The 12500-nt window shown below is 35.4% G+C and overlaps 1 protein-coding gene across 4 annotated transcripts in view; it reads right to left on the reverse strand.

The window, feature by feature from the left end:
* Positions 1–616: 616 nt before the first annotated feature.
* LOC123504157 (endochitinase A-like) overlaps positions 617–12500 on the reverse strand; it is a 20124-nt gene continuing 8240 nt past the window's right edge. For all 4 annotated transcript variants that reach the window (XM_045254490.1, XM_045254491.1, XM_045254492.1 and 1 more), the window contains exons 2-4: positions 9776–10018; positions 7983–8530; positions 617–7594 (exon numbers count right to left, since the gene is read on the reverse strand). In XM_045254490.1, coding sequence (XP_045110425.1) covers positions 7436–7594; positions 7983–8530; positions 9776–10018 — 950 coding nt within the window. In that variant the 3' untranslated portion in view covers positions 617–7435. The remainder of the gene's footprint in view (positions 7595–7982; positions 8531–9775; positions 10019–12500) is intronic.

Consider the following 12500-nt stretch of genomic DNA (forward strand, 5'->3'; position numbering starts at 1 on the left):
ATTAAAATATTCTATGCACATTTGCTATTTGAGGCGTTGTTTAGCTGTAGTGTGATAGATATACAATGGCTGAGTTTTTTTTTTTTTTTTTCCACTTGTACGACGTGTGGACTTGTCATTGCACATCTGTTGGCGATACCGCGAAAAATCCAGTTATGATTTACCTATATTATCCTATGATGAGATGAGTGACAACAACGTTCTGCTACCGATTACTGATAAGTATTGGTGACAAAATGGATATAATAAACAAATAAACTTACAGGCTGTGTCGCGCCATTCCTGCCTATGCTTAGCGTGGAAAGAGTGGTTTGCTGCATCTCTCCAGTTCATTTTCACTTACTTATTCCCAACCTGCACTCATTACTTATCATTATTTAATTCCGAAAAGAACATAAGCCACCGCGACTATACTGAGCACGTCATGTATTCTGGTACTGGCACTGATATATGTTAGTAGTTACTGGTAGTAATCTTGATTCCTGAAATGAGTTAATTAGTCTTAATTCTTTATGCGCATTTTTTTTAAGAATATACCTTTTTTTTTTCCTAAACAAATGTACAAGACATGTAACAATCATGGTGATGAATTAGGATTTATATGAAAAAGCAAATATAAAAATTGAAATTTATTCTGAAAGGTAGTGACTGAATCAAAAACTTTGGTTATAATGAATATGAGACAGTGCTTTAATTTCAAACACTAATAAATAAAATAATTCACAGTTGCTTCAAAAATATTATACATTATTTACACAAAAATGTTTTTACACAAATTTTAGTCACACTGTCAAACATTACACAGCACATTTCCTATTTAACAAATCATATAATTTGTGCCTTAAAAGAAACACTATAGTTTCTAAATATGCATCTTCATTATTTTTGTGAGCCATGTGGTTATTTCACAAGAGTAACTCTCAAGTATATCATTTACAGATGGTTGTTGCTATATTCCTAGATTTCTTTTATGGTATATGGATGATAAAGGCAAGTAGCAGCAATGAATTTTAAAACAAAGAAAGTTTCATTGTGATGAAGATAAAACTCTTCAGAGTCCCTGAGCTGTTTATGTATATTTATACAAGTACAGCCAACAAGTCTAAAATTACCTGTACAAGACTGAGATTGTATTTTACAGTTTCTTTCAAAATGCTGGCATTATATATTCTCATTTTCACTAAGGTGATACAAAATTTAATATATTATATATTTCAATCATTCACAAAATGTAGTGTACAGAGGCACTACTAGCAACACTTTTATAATAAACATTCACAAAATTATGCACTCAAATCAGCAATCATTTAGGTACTCCACTTACATGTGTAAGTGTAAATAGGTATACATATATAACCTGTGAGATCTATTTAACCCAAACCTTCAGGCTCCTTTCATATATACATATGCATATACACATTAAATACTACTCTATGTCACTATTGAAAATGCCATTTCTGATGACTTTGCAATATGTTCTGTTATTTTCACTTTAAGAAGTGGCAGTGTAAGTATTATTTTGTCATGGTAGAATGACAACAAACCATTACATTAATCATCCAAGATCACATACACAACATACTATTTCATACAACAAGCATGTGCACTACATCCACACAATATTGAAAGACATTTTTTTATATATACACATTTTTCATTTTATCATTTTTATAGTTTTTCCTTAATCCTAAGGTTCTCACTGAGTTTTCTGACAAGTGAAAAAAATATAGCAGTGAACTATTAACACCTTTCAAAAGCAGCTGCAGTTTTATACAGACACACACATTCATGCCATTTCTAATATGCCATTAGACAGCACAGGTTCTTCCTATGTGGTATGGCTACAGATATCCAATGGCTCACTACTCCAGCACAAGCCTGTGAGCTATGAGCAGGTCATTAGCTGGCTAATAAAAACTGGCCCACGGGTGAGTGGCATGAAATGCTCATATATTAATGGATTATTAAATCTAAACATGACCAGAGCAAGCAAAAATCCCTGTCTAGTACTGCAAGTGTTTAAATTATTATACCACATAGCCCCTACATCACCATCAGTGGAAAAATGACTCTGTAAAATTTTATGCAATGTAAGTAACTCTTCAACAAAACACTTTTCATAAATAAATGCACAATTATGTCCACAAAGTATTTTATACCTACTGCAAACCACATTTACTTGCACACAGCACTTGTTCATGTAAATTCCCATTCAGAAATAGTACTACCTAATTTATGTTCCTTTCTAGCACACTCACAATGTCTTTGCTCATATGAAGTCAGCACATGCATATGATGTGTTGCATTTGCTAGGAGATACTCTAAAACATCTATATCACAACTAAGGATGAATGTATAATGAGAGATGCACCAGAGATAATGGACGCCATCTTGCTTGCTGTGACATCAGGCATTATGACTGACATGAGTGTGTGTGTTTGTGTGTGTATATGATGTAACTCTGGAAGATACTACTCCGGAACATTTATTGTGGCTGAGCTGCGGTGAAGATAATGAAAATGTTATATTTCAACAACTGTCACTGAGTGATGGTTATATATGTATTAGGTCTTAGTACTTGCATATATATTGATGATCTATATAAGTGACGACTTTAAAGGTCTACTGTTCAATGTTCATTAAGAAACTAAGAGCAGATCTTCATGTGTCAATATGCTCATGGAAGTTATACAGCTGCAAATGTGTCAACACATTGATTCAAATTACAGTGTGAAGACTAACAACAGATTCAGTAGGCAGCAGTTAATAAGGTGTCAAGTATGGCTAGTGTAGAGTACTCTTCAATGACTAGAAAAAAGAACATTATCTGACTGGTCCCTTTTACTACTAGATTTACGTTGCTCACTGGGACTGACCAAGACCTGAAGCCAGACCCCAAATTCTTCCCCTATGGATCCAAGGGAAGGATCACAGAACCCCAAGCTCAAGGAAAATTCCTTATTCTGGGCCCAGGAAGAACACCAGAAATGTGGCTCCACAACCACAGTAGCTCTGTACCATACTATACTCAGGTCACAGAGGAATACTTTTGGGTATACGTAGTCCTTAGCCTCAGCCAGTTCCTTTACCTCTATAAATCAAAGAATAAAAGAACTTGTTGGAAAAATGTCTTGTTTCTTTTGCCCTTGGAAATAACTCCACACCAGCCATACTTAACATTGCATGTAGGCCAAAATTATGTAATGAACTTATACAAAATATAATTCAAATAATCATATAGCTTCAAAATCTATGCCAATAAATATAGTCATACACATCTATGATAATTATTTGTATTCACATTGAACTCAAGAACTGACAAACATATGATAAATAGGTGATGCAGTCGAAAAATTATGAAAATAATAGGTCAACTTTTTAATGAAACAGTCCATTACTGTACCCAATTCTTATCAAAATATAAGTGGAAGATTGTAGACTGACACTCTTACCCTGTTGAAAACTACCTCACTGAAAACCTATTCTAATACATACTAAAATTCATGCGAATCAGCTAATTCTAATGCATCTCCTGTTTACTATTTTTTTTTTATTCTTCTTCACTGTGCACTAGCCATAGAGAATGAGTTTGGGATATATTTAACTTTTTACATGAATCACCACACCAATTAATCTCTTGAGAGGAGTTCACCCAGGCCAAAAGCATCAACTCTGCTATAAAAATCTTTATCAGACAGTTTAAATCACAAATACTCTTTACAATCAATGTGTTTCTTTGACATAACCCTTCTGCAAAACCTGATGAGTTCCAAGTCGAGATTTCTAACTTTTCAGACAACACTACTCTGGTCTCCTAGTAAAGAACTTTGATGTTATAAATTTAGAGGTCTGATTTATACAAATAAGATGATAACTGTGCGTAGATGTTCATTACTAACTTTGAATATCACTATAGCAACACACTGTATCCTCCATATTTGCATTATTAAATTATTCACCTCTTGTTCACCAAAGAGAACTGAAAAAGTGAAAAGAAAAAATATACCAGATTAGGTCTCGCTCTACATTCCCACCAAGACATAATCTATCTAATTAGTTCATATGCAAAGTATACTTGTTTCATCTTAACTCTAAAAATGCTCACATTTGTCTTGTTTACATGATACAAATTTCAGGTAAAGATCTGATCCAGTGGGTATACTCTTAAGTACTGATTTTATGTATATCTTATGTTCCTTTGATAGTTGCCTCAAGGAGATATACACAAAAAATAGTTTTCTTGCTTTCCTTATAACTACATACATAGATAATTGATAGTTAGAGCAACTAGATCAAATAAGAGTGCCAGAACAGTACTTAGGTGAGCGAAATATGTGTTCATTTTGAAAAAGTATAAATAATATTGGTTTGTACTATCTGTATTACTTGGACTTCACAGACTGAAAATATTTATCAAACAACCATGACTATTCTTGATCACAAACTTCTGTCAATAAATTTTATGCACACACTTTATCTTCTCAAGGCTTCTATGAATCACCTGCAGATCAAACTCTTACTAATCCAATGACTTGTAAACTGGATTCTATTTGAGTAAATTCTATAGTATGGCAACAAAAAAAATGTATTAGCTTTGAGTGTCTCATCAACTGTGTACCTTCCATATACAATACACTTTCCTTACAGGTTTTCGTTCAAATCTTAGTTAATCATTAGAAAGGAGCTTGGAGGAAAAGCTCATATGTATAAATGTATTCACTAATACCTATGCAATCTCATTTAAGTTTTTTTTTTTTTTTGTACATTAAATTTCCTGAACTTGTGGTGCTACAGTTCCACTGATCTCATGTTAGGTTTTTAATGGATTTTATTCCTAGCATCATAAAATTATTATGCATGTTCCTTTTGTGATAATCTGAGCATGTTCGTCTTCTTAATTCCTCTCTTCATAACATCACTGTCTTTCCTTTTGTGATTAATCTGAGCATGTTTGTCTTCTTCATTCCTCTCTTCATAACATCACTGTATATATGATTGATCTATGAGCACATTTTTTTTCTACATTCCTCTCTTTATAAAATTTCTATACATATTACATCATAATTCATCTATGAGTAAACTTTAAAAACTTTTTTTCAGATTCTTTACAAGTACTACTATGACTACATAGGCAGCATATTTTTCTGAGCTAAATCATATATGGATGTATTTCTGTACATCTACCTTAGATACCTTTTCCACATATTACATACACAGGAAAGATGCTTTTGAAATAACTTATATGAATAGATAAAAACATAAAATATCTGGAAGATAAAATATCAATATCATAAGAGATATCATAATGCAAGGATTCCATAAATAGTCTAAAACTCTTGCTGTGCTTTACAAATAATATCAGTATTTTGCATACAAAGATTAAAGCACCTACTTATTTAGCCATATTTCTTTGTTTCTTTCACAGATAATGATAACTGATAGAAAGTTTTAAGTTGTCAGGGGCTGCCTAATGAAGGTCAACTGAATCTTTGCAGTCTCCATATTTTCTATTTTCATGTGTACATGATTAAAAAAAATTGTATAACTGTGATTGGACTGTTTCCACCTATAAACCATGAGCGTAACTTTACATTGCATTTACAGTTTGATACACAGAATAGCTGTTATATTCCTAAGGTAGATTTAAAGTAATTAGGTATACAAACTTACATTAGACTTGATTGGCTTCCTTTTAAAAACTCTGGGTCAAGAAATAGTCAAAATTTGATATCAGTATAAAAAAAAATAATAATAATAATAATAACAATAATAATAATAATAATAATAATAATAATAATAATAATAATAGCAAAAAAAAAAACTAAGTAAATATTGATTTTATCACCATAGACAGCAATAAGTATTGAGTTTTATATATTTTTCAGAAAGCCATATATTCCAACATTCAGTAACTTCCTCAGAGTCAGTAATTCTACTAAGTCTGCTACTACTGTATTTTTATGTGATTTCTGGTAGGATGACACATCTTTTATAACACTGACCTATTTGTTGTAATGGAACAACAACAAAAATGGAATGGCCAGAACAATGATTGAGAAAAATTTCTGGCCAAAAAAGTTAATCTTAAACAAAAACATTAATTCATATGCTACTTTCTCTTCATAACATTAATTGCAGATGGAGATTAATTAAACTGACTAAGCCAGTGGAGGAAGACATGCACACCACGAGCCAAATTTTATTAAGTACACTGAAAGCATTGGATGTTTGTCATTCAGCACCAGTTAGTAATGTGATTGGAATTCTAACCCATGAAATCCATGACACAGGGATTATGAAGCAATACAATTTAATGGACTGTTTGTGCTATTATTTAATTCTATCTTATTTCATTTATATATTTTTTTGTGTTCATTTATGTATTTGTTTTTATTTATTTTTTTTTTTTACTCTTTACTGCCAAAGGAAAAAAAAGCAATCTCTAAGCAATATGAAGATGGCATACTTAAAAATCAAGATGAGATGGGTAAACAAGGTTACTAGGTAGATAAGATAGCCAAATAAGTACTGTATGTGATTAGAAAAAGTAGACTATTATATAGAGTGTATCAATGATATAATCAAGATAGGTAGATTGCATTAGTCTTGCCATGTGAATCATTTATCCCAATAAACAGATAGAAAATAAGGCAACTTGTCTAGAAGGAGAATAAAGATGAAACAACGATCATAGTGAATTGGGCAACATCCTGACAATATGAACCACACAGGATGTTAGTATATATTGATATCTTTTTGTAAAAAAAAGATTACTGGCTGATACATGCTTCCTTCACTGACTACTTCAACTCAAGCTATGCTTACTTAAAACAGAAGTCATCCACACTTGTAGACATACATTCCTCTTAGCTTAAGCAAAAAACACGATTTTTAAAGCAAATCCATCTCACAATGATAAATGATTACTGGAACTTGGATGTCTAAAATAAAAATATACTTTATAACAGCAACTAATGGGTAGCATCTTAAAAATGTGATTCTTGTCATTCATATATAGATCATACATTCAAAGAATGTTAAGATGACACACATCAAACTTTCTTATTCCTTACAGAATCATATATTAAAACAATGACGTGATCTGAGCAAAGTATGGAATCCAAAATCCAGACATGCAAATCAAACACATCTTGCCAGATTCAACACCAAGTCTGCTGTTGGAATCCAGCTCTGATTGTTAACAAATAAAATGACACATCAATATAAAATGAGATGAACTTAACATTGTGACCATGTGAAAGCTGCAATCATTATAGGTAACTTTTAACACTTATTATTTATCACTGAATAAATTTCCCAATCAAGTAGTTCCCAATGTTGGTCAAACTATTGCATGAAAGTGTTTTCATAAAATCTTGGTAGTGAGATTCAGTTTTATGAAAAGCTTCCACATCTATTGCACGTCTTCCTACAATTAACACTTGCGGTTGTTGACAGCACGAGAGAACTTTCCTGGAGCCATCATATCACACCTCTTAGAGCGCTTGTTGCTGGCAGCAGCAACCTCTCTCACCTTGTTGCTGCGTTCAAGGGCCGTGCGTTTTAGGCGCCGCTCCTCACGTCTTCGCTGAGCCTGAGTTATAGATAAGATATATAATAAATTGACATGAAAATAAGTATAAAAATAAATTGTTAAAAAATATACATCTTATTTCTTTTGGAATATTATGGAAATTAAGAATGGAAAATTAAGATGAGATAAATTTACCATGAGAGGCCTATTTCAAAGTGCCTAATTTAAAGTGAAGTGAGTTAATAATAACTGGTACAATATCATGACATAATAAATAAGTAAACCAATAAATCCTTGAAGGTAAATCTGATTCCTCTCTTTGAAACATCATGAATACACTTAAGAAGCCAATATACGGCTGGGAAACTTGTCTTAAGATGCTTCCTTACTGTAAATGTTAGATGTATGTAAAAGCTACAAATGAAAGTCTTATGTTTAAAATGTTCACCTTTTGTGCTGGTCTGAGTACATCAATAGCTCGTAGAAGACTAGATGCCCTCTGAGCTACCCCTCCTCTTGCTGGTGGAGCCTCTGCCACTTGGTTTTCAACTTCCTCAACAGTATTCTCTGTATTCTCTTTCATGGGAGATTCATCTCTCTCCATCACAGCTGGCTGGGAGGATGGGGAAGCTGAGGGAGGAGAACAGGAAGATGGTGTGGAGTGAGCTACAACATGCTGTGGAAATACTCTTGTGGTGGCAGCACTGGTGTAGGTGGGGCGTGGCAAGTAGACTGACATGCTGGGATGCTCTATTAATAAATTTTCTAAAGATGAAGAGGCAAGAGGAGCCGGCTGTGAACGTGTGAAGCACGGTGGTGGGGTCATGAGCCAACAATCTTGCGTTCCCCCTTCACTCCATTCTCCTCCCAGAGAAACTGGTGGTACTGGAGCGGAGATTGCTGCTCTTGAAGTGACGGTGGTAGTCAATGCTGATGAAGAGGTGGCTGTGGCGCTCCCTATCGTATCCACACCACCACAACTTGCCTCGCCAACCTCTGCCAAACACCACCAGTGCTATTAGAGCCACGCCACACCTCACCCACACTGGCCACACCTATTACTTGCCAGGGGTACACCCAAGGAAAGGATTAGATCCACTGCTCTATCACAAAAAAAGTCTTCTACGAAGAGAATACGCCAATAACTATCAATATATTTAGTTCAAGACAAGAAAATTCAAACCACATCCACCTTGTTTCCAAAAACATTCATGGGTGCACCCCAGCAAAGCGTTGCATATATTCCAAAAGATTTCACAATAATTGTACATATTATGAAAATAGGGAAGTGATACATAATAACCACAGTGCTCTGAATCTGATATTATACTCTAGCAAATGGTGTGCAATAATTCAATAAATAATGAACACAACTAAGTGCAGTCAGAATTTTAATATTATTAGTCTAGAAGTTAACAGAGTTAACCTTCCTGTTCATGAAAATTATCTAAAAACCATGTGTGAGAAATGTGATGTATAAGCATGTAAAAGGTTATCACTTAAGATGTTTTGAAGTAATCATGAGATTGAAAAAGGAAAATAAGTGGAGAAAACAGGCAGAATTTGAGTTAATAATATAAAGAAAGATAAGAGTGGCTAAGTGAGATCTGTCAATCACTTTGAAATATGTATAAAGGCATAATGGTTGGGAGTCAATACATAAAAAAAGGAATAAGATGAGGTCCTGGAGAAGGATCTTGACAAGCTGTTATTCCTACTTGGAAAAATACTACAGTAAAATGAGGAAATGGGTCATAATAGTACAGTAAGTGAAAGAAATTATGGAAATTACACATAAGAGAGCAGCCTTTGTCATATCTATATCTTACCATAAATACAAACAAAGGATAAAGGATAGGTACTTATAATATGTGTTAGAAATCAGTAATAAGAATACATTTTCAAAAGTAATCCTATCAACTACTGTCTTTGGAAAAATAGCTTCCTAAACCCATATCATATAATACAGATTTGCCATAAGTCATAAAGGAGTAGTAGGAGAGAAAAAAAAGGGAGAAAGAGGAAGATAAAAAAGGAATGGGAGGAACACTACTGGTCCAAATAGATTACTTTTATGGTACATACATACATCCAATGGCTGCTATTATGATTTACTCACTTCACATCAATGAATATCATACAATGTTATTTTAACTTAAATATCCTGTGATATTTGTAACAGAATATTCAAACATCTTTTGTCTACAATTCTGAAAGTACAAATCAAGAAGAAGCACACACCTGCTCTGTCAACTAAGACCCAGTCAGCTTCTTCCTCATCTGTGGGTGTTGTGGCTCGAATGTTAAAGCTTGTGAACTCTTCTGGTGCATCTTCATAGGCATCCTTGGTAGTGGTGGTTGTGGTGCTGGTGGTGGTGCTGCTGGGATCTGGAGACGGTGTAACAGTGGTAGTGGTGGTTGTAGCAGTGACTGCAGTATTTCCACTGCCCCAGATCAGTGATGTCAAGTTGGCAAGCATTGTTCCTGAAACCAAAGAAAAAACAAATTTTAATCCCCATTATCATTAGTTATGAAAAAAGAGAAAATAGCATATGATATTTGTTCATAACTAGCACTGATACAGTAGAAATCAGTAATAGTTAATAGTAATAAAATTACTATTCAAAATATATACATTTTCAATAGTAATTCTATCAACTATTGTCTCTGAACAAAATGGCTTACTAAACCCCATTTTTTTTTTTTTTTTTTTTTTTTTTTTACGTAGGGAAGAGGGCCAGCCAAGGGCACAAAAAGAAAGTTAAAAAAGGCCCACTTGAGTGCTGGATCTCTAAAAAGCGCAAAAAGTGCCAAAACCGTCAGCCAGAATTAGGGGGAGCAAATGCCTCGATACCTCCCTCTTAAAAGAAGACAAGTTGTAGGAATTCGGAAATACAGATGCAGGGAGGGAGTTCCAGAGTTGACCAGTGAAAGAGGTGAATGATTGAGAGTACTGGTTAACTCTTGCATTAGAGAGTTGGACAGAATAGGGATGAGAGGAAGAAGAAAGCCTTGTGCAGCGTGGCCGCAGGAGGAGGGAGGCATGCAGTTAGCAAGATCAGTAGAACAGTTACCATGAAAATAGCGATAAAAGATAGAAAGGGATGCAACATTTTGGTGGTGAGAAAGAGACTGAAGACAGTTAGTCAGAGGAGGGAGTTGATGAGACGAAGAGCTTTCGATTCCACCCTATCAAGCAAAGCTGTGTGACTGGAACCCCCAAACATGCGAAGAGTACTCCATACAGGGACGGATAAGGCCCTTATACAGAGTAAGCAGTTGGAGGGCGAGAAAAACTGTCGGAGACGCCTCAGAACACCTAACTTCATAGAAGCTGTTTTAGCAAGAGATGAGATGTGAAGTTTCCAGTTAAGATTATGAGCAAAGGACAGACCGAGGATATTCATTGTGGAAGAGGGAGACAGTTGAGTGTCATTGAAGAAGAGGGGATAGTTGTCTGGAAGGTTGTGTCGAGTTGATAGATGGAGGAATTGAGTTTTTGAGGCATTGAAAACTACTAGATTTTCTCTGCCCCAATCGGAAATCTTAGAAAGATCGGAAGTCAGGCGTTCCGTGGCGTCCCGCGTGATCTGTTGATTTCCTGAAGGGTTGGACGTCTCTGAAAGAACGTGGAAAGATGTAGGGTGGTATCATCAGCGTAGGAGTGGATAGGGCAAGAAGTTTGGTTAAGAAGGTCATTAATGAATAATAGAAAGAGAGTGGGGTGACAGGACAGAACCCTGAGGAACACCACTATTAATAGGTTTAGGAGAAGAACAGTAGCTGTCTACCATAGCAGCAATAGAGCGGTCGGAAAGGAAACTTGAGATAAAGTTGCAGAGAGAAGGATAGATGCTATAGGAGGGCAGTTTTGAAATCAAAGCTTTATGCCAGACTCTATCAAAAGCTTTTGATATGTCTAACGCTACTGCAAAAGTTTCACCAAAGTCTCTATAAGAGGATGACCAAGACTCAGTAAGGAAAGCCAGAAAATCACCAGTAGAGCGACCTTGATGGAAGCCATACTGGCGATCAGACAGAAGATTGTGAAGTGACAGATGTTTGAGAATCTTCCTATTCAGGATAGATTAAAAAACTTTAGACAAGCAAGAGATTAAAGCTATAGGATGGTAGTTTGAGGGGTTAGAACGGTCACCCTTTTTAGGAACAGGAAGGAAAGGTAGAAGTCGATAGACAAAGTTGGAAGAGTTTGGCCAAGCAAGGTGCAAGCATGGAAGCACAGTTTTTGAGAACAATAGGAGGGACCCCATCAGATCCATAAGCATTCCAAGGGTTTAGGCCAGCAAGGGCATGGAAAACATCATTACAAAGAATTTTGATTGTAGACATGAAATAGTCAGAGGAGGAGGAGAGGGAGGGACAAGCCCAGAATCGTCCAAGGTGGAGTTGTGAGCAAAGGTTTGAGAAGAGTTCAGCTTTAGAGACAGAAGAGATGGCAGTGGTGCCATCAGGATGAAATAAAGGAGGGAAAGATGAAGAAGTGAAGTTATATGAGATGTTTTTGGCTAGATGCCAGAAGTCACGAGGAGAGTTTGAGTTTGAAAGATTTTGACATTTCCTATTTATGAAAGAGTGTTTGGCAAGTTGAAGAACAGACTTGGCATGATTCCGGGCAGAGATATAAAGTGCATGAGATTCAGGAGATGGAAGGCTCAAGTACCTTTTGTGGGCAACCTCTCTATCATGTATAGCACGAGAACAGACTGAGTTAAACCAAGGTTTAGAAGGTTTAGGTTGAGAAAAGAATGAGGAATGTACGCCTCCATGCCAGACACTAACACCCCTGTTATGCGTTCAGCACAAAGAGATGGATCTCTGACACGGAAGCAATAATCATTCCAGGGAAAATCAGCATAATACCTCCTCAGGTCCCCCCAAACGCCAGGGGCACCTTCGCTTTGGGGATCCTGCGGAGGATTGGAGAAATAGGACAAGATACAGAAAT

Source organism: Portunus trituberculatus, chromosome 15, assembly GCF_017591435.1.
Source record: "Portunus trituberculatus isolate SZX2019 chromosome 15, ASM1759143v1, whole genome shotgun sequence".
In the NCBI taxonomy this organism is placed as follows: Eukaryota; Metazoa; Arthropoda; class Malacostraca; order Decapoda; family Portunidae; genus Portunus; species Portunus trituberculatus.